Source organism: Aspergillus ruber (assembly GCF_000600275.1).
Source record: "Aspergillus ruber CBS 135680 unplaced genomic scaffold scaffold00002, whole genome shotgun sequence".
Classification (NCBI taxonomy): Eukaryota; Fungi; Ascomycota; class Eurotiomycetes; order Eurotiales; family Aspergillaceae; genus Aspergillus; species Aspergillus ruber.
The window spans coordinates 557,479-579,051 of NW_024467298.1; the positions used below are offsets into that span (position 1 = coordinate 557,479).

At 49.6% G+C, this 21,573-nt stretch overlaps 8 protein-coding genes across 8 annotated transcripts; 5 read left to right on the forward strand and 3 right to left on the reverse strand.

The window, feature by feature from the left end:
* The first annotated feature begins 904 nt into the window (after window positions 1-904).
* On the forward strand, window positions 905-3,002 carry EURHEDRAFT_121517 (MFS transporter). Its single transcript, XM_040777718.1, has 3 exons — window positions 905-1,111; window positions 1,165-2,038; window positions 2,100-3,002. The coding sequence occupies exons 1-3, from the start codon at window positions 997-999 to the stop codon at window positions 2,896-2,898; spliced, it is 1,788 nt and encodes a 595-aa protein (XP_040642654.1). The 5' UTR covers window positions 905-996; the 3' UTR covers window positions 2,899-3,002.
* A 1,247-nt stretch (window positions 3,003-4,249) lies between these two features.
* On the forward strand, window positions 4,250-7,554 carry EURHEDRAFT_512269 (Zn(II)2Cys6 transcription factor; the record flags this gene model as incomplete). The annotated part of the gene is made up of 3 exons (XM_040786051.1): window positions 4,250-6,443; window positions 6,500-6,552; window positions 6,598-7,554. 3 exons carry the CDS (start codon window positions 4,250-4,252, stop codon window positions 7,552-7,554), a joined length of 3,204 nt encoding a protein of 1,067 aa, XP_040642655.1.
* A 1,060-nt stretch (window positions 7,555-8,614) lies between these two features.
* EURHEDRAFT_374045 (DnaJ domain protein) lies at window positions 8,615-11,462 on the forward strand (the record flags this gene model as incomplete). The annotated part of the gene is made up of 4 exons (XM_040778598.1): window positions 8,615-8,711; window positions 8,761-10,009; window positions 10,059-10,127; window positions 10,178-11,462. 4 exons carry the CDS (start codon window positions 8,615-8,617, stop codon window positions 11,460-11,462), a joined length of 2,700 nt encoding a protein of 899 aa, XP_040642656.1.
* Window positions 11,463-12,083: 621 nt separating this feature from the next.
* adB (adenylosuccinate synthase ADE12) lies at window positions 12,084-13,543 on the forward strand (the record flags this gene model as incomplete). Its single annotated transcript, XM_040786052.1, has 4 exons — window positions 12,084-12,126; window positions 12,200-12,268; window positions 12,330-12,781; window positions 12,833-13,543. The coding sequence occupies 4 exons, from the start codon at window positions 12,084-12,086 to the stop codon at window positions 13,541-13,543; spliced, it is 1,275 nt and encodes a 424-aa protein (XP_040642657.1).
* A 937-nt stretch (window positions 13,544-14,480) lies between these two features.
* Window positions 14,481-14,788, reverse strand: EURHEDRAFT_121264 (uncharacterized protein). Its single transcript, XM_040777717.1, has one exon. The coding sequence runs from the start codon at window positions 14,678-14,680 to the stop codon at window positions 14,516-14,518; it is 165 nt and encodes a 54-aa protein (XP_040642658.1). The 5' UTR covers window positions 14,681-14,788; the 3' UTR covers window positions 14,481-14,515.
* Window positions 14,789-15,089: 301 nt separating this feature from the next.
* EURHEDRAFT_408202 (polynucleotide adenylyltransferase) lies at window positions 15,090-17,597 on the reverse strand. The gene is made up of 7 exons (XM_040780771.1): window positions 17,251-17,597; window positions 17,004-17,152; window positions 16,565-16,939; window positions 16,288-16,499; window positions 15,623-16,232; window positions 15,464-15,578; window positions 15,090-15,415 (listed from the first exon to the last, which is right to left on the reverse strand). Exons 1-7 carry the CDS (start codon window positions 17,397-17,399, stop codon window positions 15,202-15,204), a joined length of 1,824 nt encoding a protein of 607 aa, XP_040642659.1. The 5' UTR covers window positions 17,400-17,597; the 3' UTR covers window positions 15,090-15,201.
* A 165-nt stretch (window positions 17,598-17,762) lies between these two features.
* Window positions 17,763-19,087, reverse strand: EURHEDRAFT_447676 (homoserine acetyltransferase family protein; the record flags this gene model as incomplete). The annotated part of the gene is made up of 6 exons (XM_040783683.1): window positions 17,763-17,845; window positions 17,901-17,980; window positions 18,035-18,182; window positions 18,231-18,340; window positions 18,394-18,889; window positions 18,943-19,087. 6 exons carry the CDS (start codon window positions 19,085-19,087, stop codon window positions 17,763-17,765), a joined length of 1,062 nt encoding a protein of 353 aa, XP_040642660.1.
* Window positions 19,088-19,349: 262 nt separating this feature from the next.
* On the forward strand, window positions 19,350-20,759 carry EURHEDRAFT_408206 (flavin reductase family protein). The gene is made up of 2 exons (XM_040780772.1): window positions 19,350-19,658; window positions 19,769-20,759. Exons 1-2 carry the CDS (start codon window positions 19,597-19,599, stop codon window positions 20,613-20,615), a joined length of 909 nt encoding a protein of 302 aa, XP_040642661.1. The 5' UTR covers window positions 19,350-19,596; the 3' UTR covers window positions 20,616-20,759.
* The last annotated feature ends 814 nt before the right edge of the window (window positions 20,760-21,573 follow it).

Below are 21,573 nucleotides of genomic sequence, written 5' to 3' on the forward strand. Positions count from 1 at the left end.
GAACCCGTAGCTTAACCCCCCTCCGGTGGATCCGGACCATCATTCAGTGACGATATTGTGTTTGTATGGAGAATCCGGAATATCCACCTGCAGCTGGGATCTGTACCGTACAGCTGTGTTTGTAACCCGAAAAAAAAAATTCAAACGTCAACGGTTCACCACATTTTTATTTTATTTTATTTATTTTATTTTTTATTTCATTTCAGTTTTTTTTTTTTTTTTTTTTTTTTTTTTTTTTTTTTTTCTCCCATTGATTATTTCGGCCTGATCACATCTCATACAGGGTTGTCTGTTATGGATCTAATTGGCATGACAGTCCGTTGATACTTCTCTGGCTCCGACTCTATATATCCCCTTCCCTTCCCTCTGAATCATTATTATTTTATTCACATTGAAGGTCCTCTCTCTCCTCTTCTCTCTTGAGGTCTGCTGGTATTTTATCTTATTTCCTGCAGTTCCCTTGCATACTTTTCATTATCCTTCCTCTACTAAGTACTCCTACTTCTACTACACCATCTACTACATCTACCTACTACTCCGTACTTCCTCCCCCTTACTCTCTTTTTTTTTTTATCTTCCCATTTCCCTCTTCATTCTTCTACTATATCCGATGACTACTTGAGTCCGTCAACTGCGACTATCACTACCGGTTCCGGATCAATTCGACTGTTCTCCCATCAACTCCTACCACTACCACATACACTTCGGTGATACAACAACCACCCTTCGAGAAACGGGATAGAAAAAAAAAATCTACCAAGGGAGGATATGCTGAGATCCCTTTAACGGCCAACATCCTCTCCTTCATCATAATTCGGTCCTTTTCTCTCCCTTCTGCAACAACGGAGAATTTGGCGAACCCTCAAATTACATTCCTTTGCGAGAACAACCCTGGACTCGTCCTTTGACAGGATAGAAGTCATTCCTTTTCTCTTTTTTAACCCAGAATTTTCACTCCTTCATCCAAAATCCACAAAAAGTTACACACTCGACAAGATGTTTAAGAAGCCCTCGTGTTTACAAACCCGGCGACAAGCTGGTGAGAAGGGCAGCGCCGGCAACAGCAAAGATGATTGGTCGGCTTTCCCAGTACGCCAGCTTTTCGTACTAGGTATGTTCACTGGTCAGCCTTATACTGTACTCGCGTGGTTACTGACTAAACAGCGCTCTGTCGCATCTGCGAACCAATCGCTTTCATGTCCATCTTCCCATATGTCTATCACATGGTCGAGTCATTCCACGTGACAGATAACGATCGCAAAATCGCCCTCTATGCCGGCATGATTACTTCGTCCTTTACTTTCGCAGAGTTTTCTGCTGGTATGTTCTGGGGCCGGATGAGCGACAAGATTGGTCGCAAACCTGTCCTAATCATGGGTTTGATTGGTACGGCCATCAGTATGATCGTCTTTGGTTTCGCTCCCAACCTAGTTACCGCTATGATTGCGCGCGCGCTGGGCGGTCTGTTGAACGGCAATATTGGTGTCCTGCAGACGACGGTAGCGGAAATTGTCACGGTCAAGGAGCATCAACCGCGTGCCTATTCCATCATGCCATTCGTCTGGTGCTTGGGGTCTATCGTTGGCCCCGCGATGGGCGGTGCGTTGGCACAGCCATGCGTGAGTTATCCGTGGTTGTTCCAGCGCGGTACCATTTTCGACCAATTTCCGTTCCTGCTGCCCAACATCGTTTGCGTTGTCGTCCTTGTCTTCGGAATCGTCGTCGGCTTCCTCTTCTTGGAGGAGACCCATCCTGAGAAAAAACTTCGGCGGGACCTTGGTCTGCAGCTTGGACATTGGCTCGTTGGCAAATTCCAGGGCTCGGGTGTGCAGCTGTCAGGAGAAGAGAACATCTCTGACAACGAGGATTATTTTGACGTGCCCCCACCGGAGTACAGAAGCAACGAATCCACTCCGCGCTTGGGCCCTGTCTTGTCCAAAAATGACGACATTGAGGGACAACTCAAGAAGGAGGAGGCACCCAAGGCATTCACCAAGCAGGTCGTTTTCAACATCATCGCCTACGGAATTCTTGCATAGTAAGTGTTCATCCTTTGCTACCCAAATGGTTTCGAACTGGTTTGCTAACAACTCCAACAGCCACAGTGTTTCGTTCGACCAATTGATGCCTGTCTTCCTCAGCACACCCAAATCCGACGACAATGTTGCCCTCCCCTTCCAGTTCACTGGCGGCTTGGGTCTCCAGACCAAGACCATCGGTTTCATGCTCGCTGTCCAGGGAGTGTATTCTATGATCGCCCAACTTTGGCTCTTCCCATTTGTCGTGCGGAACTTTGGCACTCTCCGAACCTTCCGCTTCGTCCTCTGCGTCTGGCCTCCTCTCTACCTGATCGTGCCTTATCTCATCCTTCTCCCCGCAAAGTTCCAGATGGCCGCAGCCTATGTTGCATTGATCAGCAAGATCACCTTCCATGTCATGGCCTTCCCCGCAACTGCCATTCTCCTCGCCAATGCCGCTCCCTCTTCCAAGGTGCTCGGTTCCATCAACGGTGTGGCTGCCTCCACCGCCAGTCTGAGCCGTGCTTTTGGACCTACAGTCACCGGTTTCCTCCACTCCAAGGGTCTCGAGAGTCACTATTCTGTGCTCGCCTGGTGGGCTTGTGGCATCGTTTGTGTGATCGGTGCCATCCAGAGTTTCTGGATGGAAGAGACCGACCCTAAGGAAAGCACCCCGCAGTCCGAAGAGAAAGCTGGACATCACGACTCCAAGACTCAATTCCAAAACTCGTTCTCTCCCGCTGACAAGGAAGACGCCAAGCCGGAAGAGGAACAGAGACTCCTCTCTCTTACCCGCACCAGCCTCGATGATGATTTCGATCTTGCCAACATGAACATGAAGCTGGATGTTCCTGAGCGACCACGCCCAGTGGAAGCTTAATTTATGTTTCTTTTCTCGTCTATTTCATTTTGCATTTTTCACTATCTCATATCTACATTTGGAGGCATTTTTGCGTTTTGATCATAGCCAGTTTTGCATATTCCTCGGTCGGGTTTTTGTTTTTGTTCGTTCGTTTAGACCATGATGAATTTTTTTTTCAAGCTTGGGTGGCGCAGTTTATAGACTGGATGCATGATTCACAAAAAGCATGAAGCTTGCTCTTTTCTCTCGTTTTCTTTTCATTTACAGGCATTTTGTTGGGTTGGACATTTTCTGCGATGATACTCATGCATCTGGGAGGCTTTTTTGTCGTTACATTTTACCTATCTCTTTTTTTAGTTATCTGGACAATAAGTCTTTACTTTGCATGCAATGGGATATGAGGAGATTCTCCTGATTTGGTTCTGCTTATTTCTCTATGCGTAAACAGTTGTAAACATTCAAGTAAACCCCACGTGACACATGCGGGGTATGTGGTACAGTACAGTCCTCTCATCTCTTCTTGTGTACTTGTACATACGGAGTCGAGAAGACGCAATCCATGCTCCCATCAGGCGATCAATACCACCTTCTCAACTTCATACTCTAGCTCATATATAGTGAAGGACCCTTAGTATTATTCCAGTCCGGAATTGAAAGCCTCGGTTACAGGCTGTACCTGACAGTTCTTATCGGCCCAATCGGAACCGCCGTTATCTGCCTGTCAAACGGGCTATCGGACATGACACTGTAATTAATACAGGCATCGGTACATCCCACTTGCTACAGGAGCAGAAGTTCAATTGACCATGTCTGTGCTGCTTCTTACTTGCTGACTGACTTCTTTCTAATTGAAGGATTTTGATAGACTACTGAAAGAAGGTATAATCAAGATGCCAGACCTGAAGCTGACCCTTATCATAATTAATCGTGATTGATTGATAGTGACCGATACGGGCTTGTCAGTGCCAGAGCACGACACTAAACTTTTTTGACAAAAGAAATATCCCCAAATACTCCGGTTCGCCTGCGCTTCAAGTCGATGTTTTCTACTCCCCCCCCCTCTCCTCTGCCTTCAGATCCCACGTTGTGCCCGTCAGCCCGACAGGCATTCGCTGAACTGTCCGGTGACTTTATGCTTTCCAATAATACTATGCCCTGCGACTCGACGAATCGAATGCAAGTACAAGGATACCGGGCTGCATTATCATTTGCTCTTTGATTACTGATACAAGGAATGCCGCTAGCTAGTCTGGATGCTGGGATGAATGGTGACTACATGTCTTTACTTGCGCAGACCGTCGACTCGCAAGACATGATCCTGGTTTAGCGCTGTTTGAATATCCGAAAGTACCGTGCCGTATAGTCCGTGATGCTTGACGCCGCTTTACCACTCACGCCAATGCCGGCGGGAAGGAAACGATCGCATATTCTCGCTGCCGAGATGGACTCAACCCCAGCCCCAGTCGACCGTGTCACAGCGTCCCAGAATCCTCGCCAACAGTCCTCGCCGGAGGGGTCTGCGCCGTTAGCATCAGCACATGCCAGTTCCTCTGCATTCCGTAATGTTTCCGCCTGTCATCGATGTCGAATACGCAAGAACCGCTGCGATCAACGTCTTCCTCGCTGTCAGTCATGCGAGAAGGCTGGGGTGCCTTGTGTGGGTTATGATCCGATTACGAAGCGTGAGATCCCGCGGAGCTATGTGTACTTTCTCGAGGCGCGCGTGGCGTATTTGGAGGGGGTGCTGAGAGAGCGAAGTATAGAGTTTATGGATGCGGTGGCTTTTGGGGAGGAGGTGGCTGTTCATGCAGAGGAAGGGGAATCTGGTCTGGCACATGGTGGGGGTATTTTGCATGGGGGAGAGGTCTTGCCGGAGGAAAAGGGCCGATTGATGTTGAAGCAGAAAGAAAACCGGGAAGACGGGAATGCAGATGTTGACAGAAGTCGGGACGACGACAAAGATGATAATTGGAAGATACACAACCTAGTATCTAACATCGGGATGGTCTCAGTGCAGGGAACATCTGATCCGCGATATCTTGGCTCTACGTCTGGTATCTCCTTTGCTAGGGTGGTTTTCGCTGCGGTTAAATCCTCCGTCTCGGGGCATGCCTCAGAGCGTGGCCCTATGCGCCCAAGTGAGCGCCTTCCTCATAGTGCCACAGGCACGGGCACGAGCACCATGCGAGACTCTTTCTTTGGACTGCAGACAAGATCGATGATGAAGTGTGCGACATTTCCGCAGCGCGATTTGGCAGAGAAGCTAGTCGATCTATATTTTGAGCATGCGAATCCGCAAATGCCTATCCTCCATAGGGCTGATTTTATGGAACTTCTGGACCACACGTACGCGGTCGATGAAAAAAGTCGTTCCCCCCGAAGTTTATATACTCTTAATATCGTGTTTGGCATCGGCGCGGGAATAATATTCGAAGATAAGAGTGCCCCGGAAGATGATGAGCAAGGAAGTGGCAGACCACGGGCATCTTCTACACCAAAGAGACAAAAACTTGCAGACCATCAATGTCAACCGGAAGAGTATCATGCGTCGGCAGTTGTGCATCTGGAATCTTTCCTGGACAGTTCCGCGACAAACGACGGTTTTGGTGGGTTGGAAGAATTACAGGCTGTGCTTCTCTTGGCTAGTTTTGCTCTACTTCGCCCTGTCGCTCCGGGTCTTTGGTACATTGTCGGAGTGGCGATGAGACTAGCTGTTGATCTAGGTCTACATTATGAAGATGGTACTGGAGTTGACTATGTCGGACAAGAAGGTGTTGACTGCCCTCCAGTCAAAGGTGAGAACGGAGCCAAGTTGCGCATCAATACTCACGAGCGTGGACGTCGCGAATGGGTACGCGATATGCGCCGTCGGCTTTGGTGGTGCGTGTACAGTTTCGACCGACTCGTTGGCTGCTGTGTTGGCCGTCCGTTTGGGATCAGCGACCAGGCTATCAGCACTGAGTTCCCGTCTTTGTTGGAGGACAAATACATTACCAAGTCAGGGATTGTGATGCCTGCCGATGGAGCACCAAGCTACAAACATGCGGCACAGCATTACTTCAAGCTGCGCGTCCTACAATCGGAAATCCAAGACGTTCTCCAGTACCAACAAGCACGCTTTGCCCGACAACGACTCCCGCACTCTGCCAACGTCTTCACCCGCTCTGATCTACCATCCCCGTTCCTCCAGGGCTTCGACTCCCTCCGCTCATGGCGAAAGGATATGAATCACCGACTTGTCGAGTGGAAGGAGACTGCTCCCAAACACCAGGAGACGGGAGTGAGGTTCCCCGTCGAGTTCCTGGAGTTGAACTACTGGCAAGCCGTTATCATGTTATATCAGCAGTGTTTGACGGCTCCCGCTGAACTAGCTGGGGAGCTCGCGCCAGCAGAGGATGTTTCGAGTCCGTCTTTTTCGAACATTGACGATGCGGAGGATGAAGATGAGATATATTACAAAGTTGCCGAAGCTGGGCAGAAGGTAATCAGGATCTACCGGTCGATGCACCGGTTGAGGCTTGTGAACTATACGTATTTGGCTACACATCACATTTTTATGGCTGGTATGTTATTCTTAGCCCTGCTCATGTCGTGTCCGTTGCTTACGCTTATTTTACAGGGATATCATTCTTGTATGCGATCTGGCACTCACCGTGGGTTCGAAGTCGCTTGGTAAGTCACATTTCTATTTTACCTTAACTGCTACTAATTGTGCAGACCCTCGATGAGGTAGATTTTACTGTCCTTGCAGCTACATCGGTTTTAGGCGACCTGATGCACAAGTGTCCGCCTGCAGAAGCATGTCGCGATGCATTCGAACGAATGAGCAAAGCCACGGTGCAAATGTCTCTATCAACTACCGGATTTGGACCCCAGGTCGACCTATCCCGGCACTCTCGAGCCAACGCACAACAGCCCGTTGGTGGTTTGTATCGTGGACCACGGTATTCGCGACGGTATAACCCCATGAATCAGCGACAGAGAATGTCAGGATCACGAAGGCAGACACAATCGCAATTGCAGGCGCCGGCGCGCCAACGGCCAATACCTCGGTTCGATATGAACCTAGAAGACTTGTTTGGCGGTGATATCAGCACCGTTGCTCAGGAGCGGTCTGATCGTAACACAAGGAACTTGATGCAGCCTCATTCGACTCGAGCGCGAGGATATTCTGAATTGTCACCAACGGTTGTGGTGCCAGAGCAGACGTCGCGAGTACCAGCGCCTCATCAACGAGTGGCGTCTATGGAATATACTGATAATTACGAGGATCATCCTTTTTCGCCTCAGCAGCCGCCGCCGCAGCAGCAGTATTACACCAATTCGTTACAACAAGGCACGTCTCCTGACCGCGTGACTACGAATAACTCCAATCAGCAGCCACTTCTCACCCCAGACCAGGAAGCAGGAATGAGCATGGATCTCCTGGATTTCGATCCCCAGAGTCAGTTGACCTTGGGGCTTGACGGTAACCCAGATTATGATGCGATCATGGCGTCCCTGGGGCCTGGTGTTGGACATAGTGTAGGGATTGATTTGGGTTTCGGAATGGCGGTTGACTTTCAGCATGATTGGAGTGAAAATGCGAATTATGATATGCTGGAAGGGTTCTTTTTTGGGGGTTCTGGATCCGGCGGTGCTGGGGCAGGGCCTACCACAGGGACAGATGGATAGGGCCGCCATACTCCAGAATTTTCTTTCCAGCCACATGTATTTGTCCAAGGCTGTTGGTTGGTCATGCGAGAAATGATGTTAAAATAAAAGATATGATCTCATGGACCCTTTGCGTGTATCCATTGTGTATCATAGCTGCAGCGATAACCAGGTACCTGTGTATACCCAATCGACCTAACCAACTCTATATACCAACAAGTACACCCAAGTAGCCCCCCCTGCTAGTTAAAATGAGGCCAACGCATTGGGCAGCAACCGGTCATAATTCGACCGTCGATGTTGGAAGTGGAGGGTGGAGAGTGGAGGAGAGGGGGGAAAAGCAAAGCAAAGCAAAACAAACCAAACAAGCCCAAATTCTTTCTGACCAGCAACGAAACAACAACAAAACAACAACAACCAACCAATACAGCCTTCCAACTGGTTCTAGACAACGCACACTTTACACTTAACTTATTGTGTTCGCGCTCTTTGCGAACTGTCTTTCTTTTCCTTGGAGGTGTGAGTTGTTGGGGGATAAAACGCTGTGGTAAGATCTCTGTCCACTGTCTGTCCACTGTTGTCACTGTATTGTCTACTCTGCTTCTGTGGTGTTTGCTCAGTTTCCGAGACTAATTATTCTGGATCCCTATAGAATATATCTCTCTAGTCTATTTCTTTCTTTTTCTGTTTGCTCTGAGAACTAGGACCGTTCCTGCGTCTCTCCGATCGCCTTTCCTTAACTGCGCAACTTACCTCACGGCAACCGACCACCGACCGGATACGAACCCCTCACGAATCTCCCAACTACATACAACCAGTCCCTGATCGGGAAATACTATGTTGATAGCCCTGTCGACGGCGGAAGAAAATCTCGTTTTCTGCGCCGGTATACCTGCTGAGTGTTCGAATTGATCTTGATTTTATATACGACCACTACTACTGTCGAATTCGGCGAATGACACGATACGTGCTTTAATACCGACCTGCCGTGACAGGTCGTGTGCGACTTGCGACTCGATCGTTATATTATTTATTACTGGACACGTCAACGACTCAGAATATCTGAGACTACGTTTTCATAATGGTGAAAGCGGACGTGAGGAGGGATTATTATGCAGATTTGGGTCTTGGGCCCAGTGCGGAATTGGAGGATGTTAAGAAGCAGTTTAGAAAGCTAGGTGGGTTTTATGCGCTTGGATCTATGTGAATACTGTCTAACTGATGCAGCTCTCAGATATCACCCCGATAGGAATCCCGGGAAGGAAGTCGAATTTATCGCCAAGTTCCAGGCGATCCAAGCGGCACATGAAATCCTCAGTGATCCTCAACACCGGTTGAGATATGATACGGATCGGTTACGCGCTGGATATGGCAGGCAGTACGCCGCGCACGCAAGAGCGAATACTTCACGGAGGACCCCTGCCAGCCACAGTTCTGGCGCCTCTGCAAAATCGCAACCGTTCTCTGCGCGTGGGCAACAAACGAACCATGGACCGTCGGCCGGCGCCCAGAGATATTCTAGCTATGCCAAGGCAGCTCCTCAGCAATCAGGGGGGAAGAAGGATGATGGACAGACTCGGGCCGACGCTTTTCGCGGATTCCAGGGTATGAAGAACGGTAGCCCGAACGCGACTGGCTGGTCAAATTTTGATCCCAAAACTGGTCGATCGGGTGCAAACAAGGCCAATGGTGGTGCATCGACCGCCACACCGAGAACCAAGTCGGCCTATGAGTACTTCAAGACGTCGGCCAAGCCGACAGAGGGTGCCGGAACGACTCGTGCTCAGTCAAGTAGGAGGAAGAACGGGTTTGCACCAGGGACCGCGGGTGGTGATGAGCCGATGGCTGCAAACACTTCCGCCTACACGAGCACGCCCCGGGATTCGCGACACTCAGGCTACTTTTTCGATAACTCTGTTCCTTCACCCACCGCCAAGAGAGCAGAGGGTTCAGAGGAACGAGCCAGGAGTCAGTATGCCAACGCTAGTGGAGAGAAGACGTTCTTCTCCAGTGCATGGCTCGGACGTGACGGTACTCGTCGTGCCTCGCGGACAAATCCACCCAGCCCGACACCCCCACCATCGGAAGCAAGCAGGCATCGGAGCGTCAGTCCTTCTCATTTAAAGACGAATAGGAACCGGGGTTACGCGCTTTCCACGAGCTCAAGTGATGCCGACGACGACGATAGCGACACCGACAACCCATATGAAAGGAACGTACCATCGCCATCTCACAAACCCAAGGCAGTCCCGAAGAGCAGGATGCGACGACCTCATTATCAGAAACCGGCTGACCCACGGGACTGGAGTTCCGGAACTGGTGAGCAATTCTTTCCCACCCAGACGGTCTTCCGTGGCCCTGGTCCTGGCTACTATCAGTCCTACTACTACCACTACTACCAAAATCATCCTCACAACCATCACCCCTGGGACAACCGCTATGACTATCGGAGACCGAACCCTATTTACGATAACGCGTATCGCTGTACTAACTGGGACTACCTCAAAAGGACATGATTCGGATAGTGCTGCTGCTCCTAGGAATCCACTTGCTGGGACTTTTGCGTCGGCCAACTTTCAGCCTGAGAAGGATCCGTACGTTCTTCCCTACAATTGGTAGTTGTTCACAGTCTTACTGTCTATAGGAGCCAATCTAAAAGTAATAGCCATGGGAGCTTGAGACAGGAATTCTCTGCAAAGGACTGGCAAGATGCTTCTCAAGAGGGCTGGTTCGGGTTCTTCATGCCTAAACCATCGGAACCAGATACCAATCGAGCAGCACAGAACCCCAATACTCGTGGACGGCCAACGACCCGAAACTCAGCTTCATGGGTGCGACAGTCAGCAGGCCTTTCGGACCAGGACCAGGACTTCTCTCGCTCGGGGTCAGCCGCTCAGCAACAACCTACTCCATTTGCCGGAGCCAAGTTCTCAGCAGACGACTGGGTCGAGCAGTTTAAAAATATGTCCTGGGCTGCGCCAAGAACCGAAGGCAAACAGACCCAGGCCAATGCTGCTCGTGCAAGGAGCCCTAAGAAGCATACGAGGACGGCGGCTTCTAAGACACGGCCGACTCCGCAGCCTGCGAGTGTTGCTACTGAAGCCGAAGAGGCCGAAGCAGCCGCAGAGGATAATGAACATCAGTCGGATAAGATAGATTTGGGTGGTGAAGCTATGGATCTGGATGATGATACCCCTGCAAAACCGACTGCCGTACCACCAGCACCTGAGAACAAGCAGCCACCGAGCCCACAACCATCAGCTAATGTTGACAAGACTAAGGAACCCGATTCCAAGGATTTCAACCTGAAGGACCTCAAATATGCAGCACCGTTTATTAGCTCGAAGGGAGGCATCGACGACCTACAGGATATCAGCGTGACTTTACCCTTCGAATCGCGCGCTAAAGCTCCAAGGACAACTGCACGCGACGTCCGTCCTCGCGAACTAGCCTGTCCAAACCCGCCCAAGCGACCACGACGTCCAGCCTTGAGCTCGCTCGGTATCGGAACTCAACTGATGCTTCCTCGCCCCGCATGGGAACGGTACGTGGCAGAGATGAAGACGTACATGCGCGAGTGGAACGAATTCAACCGCCGGATGCTACGCCATTTCAATGCCCGCCAGGAAGCCAACGAATCTGGTATGGCACCTGGATGGATAAGTGCAGTTGGCGACTCTTCTCGACTCAACATCAACCAAGATGACCCGGATGTTGAAGATAACAACAACAACCCTGATAACGAGGATAGTGTTGGCGATCTACTACCAGGAAGCGCCAAAGGCGGGTATACCGTGTATTTGCGCGCGATCGAAGAAGACGTCAAGGTCCGGAAACATTGGGATGTGGCTTGTGAGTTGCACCGGGAGTGTATATTGGAGTTGGGGGAGTTGCGCGAGTGGATTTTGAATGGAGGGAAGTTGGTTTGAGGGTTTATTGTTATCCTTATTGGTATTTTTTAAAAGTTGGGTGGTTTGGTCTGGTTGCATTTGCATATGTTTGGATTGGCATTGTGGCATTGGTTGGCGTTGGCTTGGTTGAGTCTGGCTTGGTTGAGTGAGTGGTGTATTATGAATACCCATAAGTATAATAGGATTACTCTGTTTCTCTTTCCATCCATGATTCTTGAAGTGACCTACCATGTAGTTCATATCAGGCGAAGCCCTAACCTAACCCTACCCGTTTCCGACACCGGTACATCATTCTGCCCCAGGCCAGTGAAATCCCGAAAACGGCAGGCCCCACGCACGAGCCCCGCTGTGACAATATATATACCGTAATAATTCCCTCTTTCCGTGGTCCGGCCTCACCGCAACGTAAAATACAGTAAAATACAGTAAGATACAATGTCCGTGCCGGCGCTGAGTCATCGGGCCAGCGGGGCAGGCAATATAACCACATCTTCCTCCGCAAAGAACAACCGATCGCGGGTTTCTTTTGCCTTTGGTTGATTTGACGGTTGCGAGGTTTCGCTGCCGCTCCGTACCTTTGAGGTTTCTTTTCTTCTTAATCATTGAATTGAATTGAAGTGATTCTGTCTATCTAGAACCATGGGGATTACGATTGTTCTCGGTTCGCAATGGGGTGATGAAGGTGAGTGATATATGGGGTTTTGACTCAATGAGTCTTGGACGGGAAGTAAAGGAATGATGCTGACGATGAGCAGGAAAGGGGAAGATCACAGACATGCTGTCGCAGGAGGCTACTCTCTGCGCTCGTGCCGCTGGCGGTCACAGTAAGTTCACCTATAGGCGAAGGAAATCCAGACCGGGATTAATCTTGGTTTTCCTGGACAGACGCCGGCCACACTATCGTCCACGAAAACATCACCTACGACTTCCATATCCTCCCTTCCGGCCTTGTCTCCCCCAAGTGCGTTAATCTGATCGGCGCCGGCACCGTCGTGCACGTTCCCAGCTTCTTCAAGGAACTGGCCGCCCTAGAGGAGAAGGGTCTGACCAGCGCCGGCAAGCGCATCTTCATCTCTGACCGCGCCCACGTCTGCTTTAACTTGCACTCTGTTGTGGACGGTCTTGAGGAGGCGAAGCTGGGCGGTCGCAAGGTTGGTACTACGGGTAAGGGTATTGGACCTTGCTATAGTGATAAGGCGTCGCGGAGGGGTGTGCGGGTTGGTGAGATTCTCGATGAGGCGCTTTTTGAGCGCAAGCTGAGGACTTTGGATGCGAGTTATCGCGCGAGATTTGGGGAGTTGGAGTATAATGTTGAGGATGAGATTGCACTTTTCAAGGTTTGTTTTTCGTTTCTTTGAATTTGGGAATGGGGAATTAACAAAGGATAGGAATTCCGCAAGATCTTGAAGCCCTACGTCGTTGACCAACTTACCTTCCTGCAAGAGTACAAGAACGCCCCCAACACTCTGGTTGAAGGTGCCAACGCGCTCATGCTCGACCTTGACCACGGTACCTACCCCTTCGTCACCTCCTCGTCCACCGGCCTCGGCGGTGCCATCCAGGGTCTGTCTTTGAACCCCACTAGCATCACCCACATCGTCGGCGTCGTCAAGGCCTACACCACCCGCGTCGGCTCCGGCCCCTTCCCCACCGAACAGCTCAATGAGCACGGCGACAAGCTGCAAAGTGCCGGTCGCGAATTCGGCGTGACCACCGGACGTCGCCGCCGCTGTGGCTGGTTCGACCTTGTTCTCTGCCGCTACTCCCAGGCCATCAACCACTACACCGCGCTGAACCTGACCAAACTCGACATCCTCGATGACTTCGACGAGATCAAGGTCGGCGTTGCGTACATCCTGCCCGATGGCACACGCGTTGATAACTCGTTTCCCGCTAGCGCTGAGGAGCTCGAGAAAGTCCAGGTTGAGTACGTCACTCTGCCGGGCTGGAAGAGCAACACCATGGGTGCAATGAAGTACGAGGACCTGCCGCCTAACGCGCAGGCCTACATTCGGTTCATTGAGCAGGGTCTCGGCGGTGTTCCTGTCAAGTACATCGGCACCGGTCCTTCTCGGGATCACATGATTGTTCGGGACTAGACACTTTCTGCCCTGTGTCATGGTGAAAAGTAAAAGAAGAGGTAGAGATGGATGAGGGAGTTTGTCGTTGTTTTATCTTTGTGTATGTATGTATATTTTTTTTTTTTCAAGACCCCATATCGACGAATTTGACGATTCTTTCGTGTTTGGTTTTTTCTATAGACGAATGGATGGGCGTGGTTTCATAGGGCATTGCTTTGTATTATGTTTATGTTATTAGGTCAATTTGATAGACTATTTTCTCATCATTAGTTTTTTGTGGTATTCACTCGTAGAAGACTATTGGAATTCTCGTCGTCTTGCTCATTTCCCCTCTTTTCTGTCTTCTACTCTTACCATCGTCATCCTCACTCATCATCTACCTTCGTGAATTGAGAGACCAACCCTGTTACATTGATATGACAAAAAATGAAAATACCAGAACAGCTTGAAGACAGTATACATACCAAACCCAAGTCAGTGGCCCCGATGAAGACATGAAAGTGCAATTAGCTGAGAAATCCTCCACAACAAGACCAACACAATTTACGGCCCTAGAATATGCGGCGCCGCAGGCGCATCGAATGACCGACTGCAGACACCAATAGCCGCGGTATCATAATAAGCGATCAGGTCTCCACTAACACCCCGATCTCTGAAAATCCCAAGGCCCTCACTGAGCAAGAACTGACAAAGTACGATGCCAGACGTAGTCTACGATGCGACCTCGGAGTATACGAGACGTTCCTGCGAAACCTGAACTGGAGAGATATACTGAAAAACTTACACTGGCCGGCGCGACACAATCAGTGGGTTATAGAAGGCGAAAATATGGAAAAGCGGGGTGTTTTTATGATCCGGTGGACGATTGCAAGCGTAGTGGAATATGTATTCACGAAGTCAAGCCAAAGTTGATGATTTGATGCGACCCGTAGGCCACGCAAACTAGCACCTTTATTCAACTACCTCTAACTCGTACACGAACCCCAGAAGCTAACTATCTGGACGATATGGCAACGTGATATGTACAGATAGATATAAGCCGCCTGCGAGATCCCCAAAACGAAAGCAACCCTGCAAATAAACCACAAAGGAGAATAAAAAGTCAAAAAGACCGGATATACCGACTCCACTGAGTGCAAATAAGTATGCGTCCATGTAAGACGTCTTTTTCTATGTTGCCGCTTGCAAGAAAGCAAGTAAAGAGAATAAAGAAAGAGAAGAAGAAAAAAAAAAAAAAAAAAATAAAAAGAACGGCCGTATAAAGGTCGAAATAGCGAAGATCTAAAAAGAAAATAGATAACCAACCTTGTACTCCTGACTCAGTTGTCAAGTTCATCGGCAAAAAGAAGTAAGGAAAACAGGATGACGAGACTAGATCAACTGCTGGTAAGTGTCAGAATCAGCTTGGGTGGTCTTGTGTATTACTAGAAGGAACACCAGTGACTGGTGTCTGAAATATTTTCTTTTTTTCATTTTTTCTTGAGATTGATGTCGAGCATTTCGCTGTCGACTGCTTGGGGACCAGCCCCGACGCGTGTGCTCGCTTATTTGGTGGTGGTTCGCGGGTAAGCGAAAAGATCCTAGGCAGGAGTGGCTTGGTTCTGGATTCCGTTGGATGTAACCTGACGCTTTGAGTCTCCGTGTGGGACTCCCTGTGAGATGATCATCGGCATTAGTTATTCCCAAGTATTGAAAAGATATATCATCACCGTCGACATAAGGTATATCCCATATTCCCTCAAGATTCTGACGGCCTTCTGGCATGGACTTACTTCCAACGAATCGATGTTGCGCTTCTGGGTAGTTGTTTCGGTCTTCTTGATAACCCTTTTCTTAGGCCGGGTGGGGCGAGTGTCTCCCGACTCGAAAACATCACTAGGCAAGTCGAAGCTGTTCCGGGTTAGAGCAAACAAGGCCGCCCAGACGACAAATACTTACTTGCGCACATGGATGATCGACAGATCGTTGATACCTGGCTGGAAACCAGCCCAGGAAGTACATGTCGATTTGAAGATTTGAGCGTCGGTCGAGATATCCAACGACCGTGATGCACCTTATAAAGTCAGTGGATTCTCAAAGGAAAAGGGAATTCCGTACCTGGCTCCAACGGCTTCAGTTCCAATCCGATATAGTAGGTCGTAGTATACATAGTCCGCGTTTCCCCGTTGGTTTTCTGCTCGCCCGTTTCTACGTTCTCAGGATGCTGAATACCATTCTGGGCTGCGACCTGATGGTTAATGTCTGCCACATCATCAGTAGTCTCAGTCTTTGTCCCTTTCGCCTGATACTTCGTAGATCCGTTTTTGACTGCCTCTGCTTCCTGGTCATTGCTGACGGTATGTGTGCGCTCGAAGCCCTTTGGAAAAGGGTGCGATACCGCGATAGTTCCTTTCCTGTCCAGAGCTCCGACCAAGTGTCTCAACTTGGATTCGACCAGACCAGACCAGACGGCTTCCGCTTCCTTTGTTTTGCTGGATGCAGTTATACTGAGATAATACTTGTAGTCATTCGTAAAGAACGAGTGACGGGCGAAGAGATCATTCCAATTCATTTGTTTCATGAAAATCTTGTCCACAATATCACCGCCCCGCGCGAGCTCACGAAGAATGACCGCCTTGGTAGACAAGGAGACGTTGTGGGTGGCACACATGGAGGGATAAGCTGGTGTGATGATGGGCATTAGGTGAAATCGATCGCCATGGTAGATCTGACAAAATCGGTTAGTCTGAGGGCAACAGCCGATTTGGCACAACCGAACAAACCTTTGGATTCCAAACTTTAATCTGAAGAGGCCCTTCTTCAATTGGCTTTAGCAATACAGGCTGAGGCCAGGCCCATTTGTTCATGATCCGAAAGAACTTGCCAACAATCACTGATCCAGTTGCCTGAGGATACAACTGGCATACTCGGGCCACCAGCATGGCCCATGCGACACCACCAGGGAAACCAACGATGTTGGCATATATAGCGCGGCCTGTTAAATACTAAGCATTAGTCTTGAACCGATTCATCCATGCTGAAGAAAAGAAAACCACTTACGCTGCGCCCAAAGTTTGATGGCGCGGAGTGCCAAACGGAATGTCTTCTGCTGAGGCACAAGCTCGAGGATCTCGTCAGTCACACGGGTTCCATTAAGCGAACGAGCCTCCCTTTCATCCAGGCCCCTGAGGTAATCATTGTTCTTCAAATCAAGGTTAAGCGGAATCGAAGGGACGATCAGACGGGCAAAAAGTAGATCGATGCTGATCCCGGATAATTCGAGCTTAATGATCGGGACAAAGGCGTCGGGAACAGGTGTCATCTTCTCGACAGCTCCCGAGGGAGCCATCTGTTCAAGGATGGGAGGGAAATCGGAGAAGAAGTCCTCGATGGACACATGTTTCGGACCAAGGACCAACGTATCGATATCCGACCCTATCATACCATCAATGTTAGATTATCCAGGAAGCGTCTAATACCATCCGCATAGGTAGCATACCCGGCCCATAAACACCCAGCCGATAACTCCCAAAGGTAAAGATCTTTCCTCCTGCTGCTTCGACCGCGGCTGGCGATAAACCTTTCTTGCGACTCACGGACTTGATGAACTCAATGGCGACACGCTGGAGCAACTGAAGCGCTTGGTTTCTATGAGCACCCATGCGTCAGCATATCCGATACATTCACATATTAACCCCCTTTCCAATCCGTTGTCCATTCGTCTCAGTCGCCGCCACATCTCTTACCTCCGCTCAGTCTCCGCAGGGCTTTCAAAGTTATTCTGCCCTTTGAGTTCGGCAATCAATTCATCGTTCGCGGCAAGCTCATCAGGAGTAGGAAGAACAGTCGAGATCGGAGGAGTAACTCCCCACTGCCGAACAGGTGGTGTTGCCATATTGTCGCGGACCTGGCTATTACTAGAGGCACATGTACGGACTTGCGCCGATCGAGTAGAATACACGTAAAAAACAAGCGAAGAGTGCGATTAGTAAAAGAGAGAAAGCAAATGAATTAAACGAACAGCAGAAAGGAAGAAGACGAATAGTCAAAAAAGGAAAAAGAAGAGAACGGCGCGATGGACGGTGAATGAATCCCCAGGAGCGAATGTCGATAGAGACCAGTCCAGCCACAGCCAGAGGTTTATCGCCTGCTGACTCAGCTCAGCCACATGACTTGCCGCTTTTGGACAGCAAACATTCTACGAGTGTTGAATAACACCGGCTCTTGCTACATGTCAGTTTAACCGCATTATAACTACTCAATTCTCAGAAAAAAAAAGGGATAACTGTCTATCCAGCCATTTGACATCCTCCGGATTCTCTCCAGGTCCGCCAGCCCAGTCTACAACGCAACAATCAGCCCAGAGAACCACATGAAAGAAGTGGGATACACTTACGACCCCAGATAGATGGAAACATATTCAGCTTCCCAAATCCCGGCTTCATACATGCGACCTCGTATTCTGAATCTTCAGGGCTAGAATTCGTCTCCTATCAGTATGATTCGATCTGGTAGAGGCGTTTAACATACGGGAAATAGAGGTCTGTCTTTGACGGCAGGACAAGTGCCTTGGCTCGAATTGACGCAAGCGCCTTCTCAAAATTACCATCGTATGGCACTTGTTTTGAGATGTCGCCGTTTTGCCAGGTCTGCAGCATCACCAGCAGGTTTTCCGGGTCTGGACGAACCGTCAGTTTCAACTCTTTGACCCGAAGTATCGACTTACGTTTGGACAGCGCCCACTTCTCCCAATAATTCTGCATAAAGTCTTCCAGCCCTTGAAAACCGAGAACTGTCTCATGGAGCCTTTCTCGGTAGAAAGCTTGGCTGAGTCCCCTGTGGAACATGTCAGTACACTATGCGCAGTGTTATTCATTGACGTAACCCACCACCCAGCATAGCCTCTACCAAACGCTTTCAATCCAACCTCCCTTTCACTATCCGTCCAAGTCCTAAACGTTTCTCCGGTACCCATAACACCATCCTCTCCCGAGCCTCCAGACGGTACATGCTTCGCCGCCAGAAGAGCCGTCTTGACGCCCTCGAGAAAGACCTGGTTGTGAAGAGCAGTCCTGGCTGATCCGCAGAAAGGAACAACCAAGTCCATGAAATTCGGATACTGAGTCGCCCATTGGTAGGTCTGAGCTGCGCCCATCGACCATCCCAAGACAGCGCGCAAATGGCTGAGGCCCAGATGCTGTGTCACGAGGGTATGCTGGGCACGGACGTTATCGTAAAAGGTGCACTTGGGGAACGGACCCGGAGTCTTTTGGTTCGAAGGTGACGAGGATTGTCCATTGCCAAAGAGAGCTGGGATGATAATAAAGTATTGGTTGGGGTTGAGGGTTTTGTCTTTGCCAATTAGCCAGGCATTATCCGAAATGGCTAGAATATCTAGTCAGTATTCTACCCTCCACTTGTAGAAGGCAACTACATACATCCGGAGAACCAGGTTGGATAAACAATAGCTGGACTCTTGCGATCTCCAAAAGTCTTGTATGCGATATGGGCATCGAGGATCTTCTCTCCACCCTGGAGCTCCCAATCCCCGAGCTTGAAGATATCGTAGTCTTGCTGTGACATAGTAATTTTCGATGTAACTGGTTTATGACTAGGCAACTAGTATTAATGCAAACATGGCCCTTTATAGTCTGAACAGTATTGGAAATGGAAGCTTTCTTATCTGGTTAACCCCGCATTGTCCGTTGGCAGTGGCATGTGACGGAGTATGATATCCTAGTCCAACTATGTATATGTACTATGTCCATAGACCTCACATACCCTGATTCTGAGCGAGCTACGGGAACTTCCATACATAATTCTGGACAAGAGCCAACATCATATCCACTGCATTGTTTGGGATGCCGTTCACTTATTGCGGGGCACTGAGAACTGAATATCGGCCCGGGGATCGGTAAGTGTAGCGGTATTGCCACACACTTTGTTTGAGAATTTGCATTGATTGGGGCGTGGATATTGAGCTTAGCTCACTACTTTATGCGTGGCGATACATGATCCCGCCATGTTCGGCTGGGTGACGATAGAGATCCGATAACGACTTACCTGAATGATTTATTTCGCCAGCTCTCAACATGCGTCCGCTTCCTGCGAATATTTTACGCATTCTCAAAAGATTCCCGTCTTATAACTTACTGTAAGTTCTGACCCGGGAGGTGGCTATAGCATCTGAATCGGCCGATTGCTATCAAAGCCAAGCAACATCGACTATTATAAATCAAAAGTGCAGAGCTAACATATTTCCAGAGCTCGTCAACCTGCATTATACCCCTTGTCAGTGAACAGATTGATCAGCCAAACGGTAACCATGTTCAAAGTCGGCGACGATTTCCAGAAGATCCAGGCCTCGCGGCCGGAGTTCAAGCGTGACACCGAAGTTACCTTCACCCAGCCCCCGAATCCCGAATGGAAGACAGCAGACGGTGCCAACGATGGCGGAGAGAGCCTTAAGAAGAACCACGTGGAGATTGACCCCCATGAAGAGGGGCGGCCGGTAGCGTCCAACTACAAGCTCCTTATCTCAGGAATCGTCCCCAGACCGATCGCCCTTATCAGTACCAAGTCCAAAGATGGAGAGACGACTAACCTGGCGCCGTTCAGTTATGCCCAGGTTATTAACCATGATCCGCCGCTTTTCATTGTGGGATTCGTGGGGTCGTTGGACAAGGCGAAGGATACGCTTAAAAACTTGGCTGAGACAGATGAGTGTGTGATCAACATTATCTCCGAGCACTTTGTTGAGGCGGCCAACGCGACGGCTATTAACGCCCCGTATGGTGTGTCTGAGTGGGAGACTTCTGGTCTGCATCAGGCGCCGTGCAGTGTCGTCAAGGCCGCCCGTGTGAAGGAGTCGATCTTGTCTATTGAGGCTAAGCTGGTTAGAACCGAGGAGTTCGAGAGCCGCACCACGCCTGGTAAGAAGACGGGTGTGCTGGCTGTTGTTGAGGGTGTCCGATTCTGGGCGCGGGAGGATGCTATCAATGAGAAGAAGAGCATTGTCGACTTGAAGGTCTTGAAGCCGATCAGCCGTCTGGGTGGTATTTCTTACGGGCGGACTTCGGAAGCCATGGAACTCCCCCGCCCCAATTTTTAGATTTTAAGCGATAGATCTTCTCGTCCAGAGTTTCGTGAATGTATAGATACGCTTTGTGCCATTACTGTGCCCTATCGGCTAAATCGTACATAAATCGGCTGGTTGACCGCTTAAAAAGGATTCTTGTGACCAGAAACATCGGAGAATTTGCGCCAATTGCTTGACCAGATAAAAGCCAGCATGCACTGCACATGTATCCTGGGAATTGCTAGATCTCAACGGATTGTGATTGAATGGGGGATCTTACCCGACCCGGGTGGACCTCATCTTCGGTGTGTCGAAACACCGTACAAAGTAAGACCCCGTATTTGCGGAGAGGAAGTTCTCCGTCCGGAGAGTCTGGAGTAACTAGTCCGGAGAAGGTGGATTCAGCCGATCTGTCTGGAAAGGCTAAATCAATTGACTGCTTTCGGGAAAGCATGTAGAAGAAAAGGCCCAAAACCCGTTAGTCCAGACTCGGTTTCATAGTCAGCCCGACTCTCTACAAATTGTTCCTTCATCCCCGTTCCACCTGCAGGAACCGGCGTCCAGAGCGGCCCATCTCAGAAGCATCGGGAATCAACACATCTCATCGTGCTGACATTGAGAGTCCTTCCTTCGGCTTCCTTGTCTCTGTGTTGAACCGGCCCGAATGAGGGCAAAAAACGCACACGGAAGACGATCCGTGGGAACGAGGGAGGTTTAACACGGATGATTGTGGGATGGGTGGATGAAGATGCATGGACAACCGTCAGCGTGCAAATCACAGCAGAATTCAGAGAATCATCTGATATTCCGAGTTTTCTTTTCTTTTTCCTTTTTCTTCCTTTTGTGCGTTCTGTATTTTCAACCCTTGTTGGACTGCTGTAGGTGTTCTCATTGGCGTCTTAAGGTACTCTCTGTAGTGTAAGATTATAAAGAGCAGTGGAAAAGAACATCCATGGTTGAGGGCGGTCAGTCTCGCTTTTCTCCAGGAACA

Excerpts from the sequence above, each read along its gene's own strand:
- EURHEDRAFT_121517 (XM_040777718.1), top strand. The coding sequence starts at position 997 with ATGTTTAAGAAGCCCTCGTGTTTACAAACCCGGCGACAAGCTGGTGAG. Across the intron at positions 1,112-1,164 it reads ACGCCAGCTTTTCGTACTAG|CGCTCTGTCGCATCTGCGAA; the intron begins GTATGTTCACTG and ends CTGACTAAACAG. Across the intron at positions 2,039-2,099 it reads GCCTACGGAATTCTTGCATA|CCACAGTGTTTCGTTCGACC; the intron begins GTAAGTGTTCAT and ends CAACTCCAACAG.
- EURHEDRAFT_121264 (XM_040777717.1), bottom strand. The coding sequence starts at position 14,680 with ATGGACGCATACTTATTTGCACTCAGTGGAGTCGGTATATCCGGTCTT.
- EURHEDRAFT_408202 (XM_040780771.1), bottom strand. The coding sequence starts at position 17,399 with ATGGCAACACCACCTGTTCGGCAGTGGGGAGTTACTCCTCCGATCTCG. Across the intron at positions 16,233-16,287 it reads TTAAAGTTTGGAATCCAAAG|ATCTACCATGGCGATCGATT; the intron begins GTTTGTTCGGTT and ends CGATTTTGTCAG. Across the intron at positions 15,579-15,622 it reads ACTGAAGCCGTTGGAGCCAG|GTGCATCACGGTCGTTGGAT; the intron begins GTACGGAATTCC and ends TGACTTTATAAG.
- EURHEDRAFT_408206 (XM_040780772.1), top strand. The coding sequence starts at position 19,597 with ATGCGTCCGCTTCCTGCGAATATTTTACGCATTCTCAAAAGATTCCCG. Across the intron at positions 19,659-19,768 it reads TTCCCGTCTTATAACTTACT|AGCTCGTCAACCTGCATTAT; the intron begins GTAAGTTCTGAC and ends ACATATTTCCAG.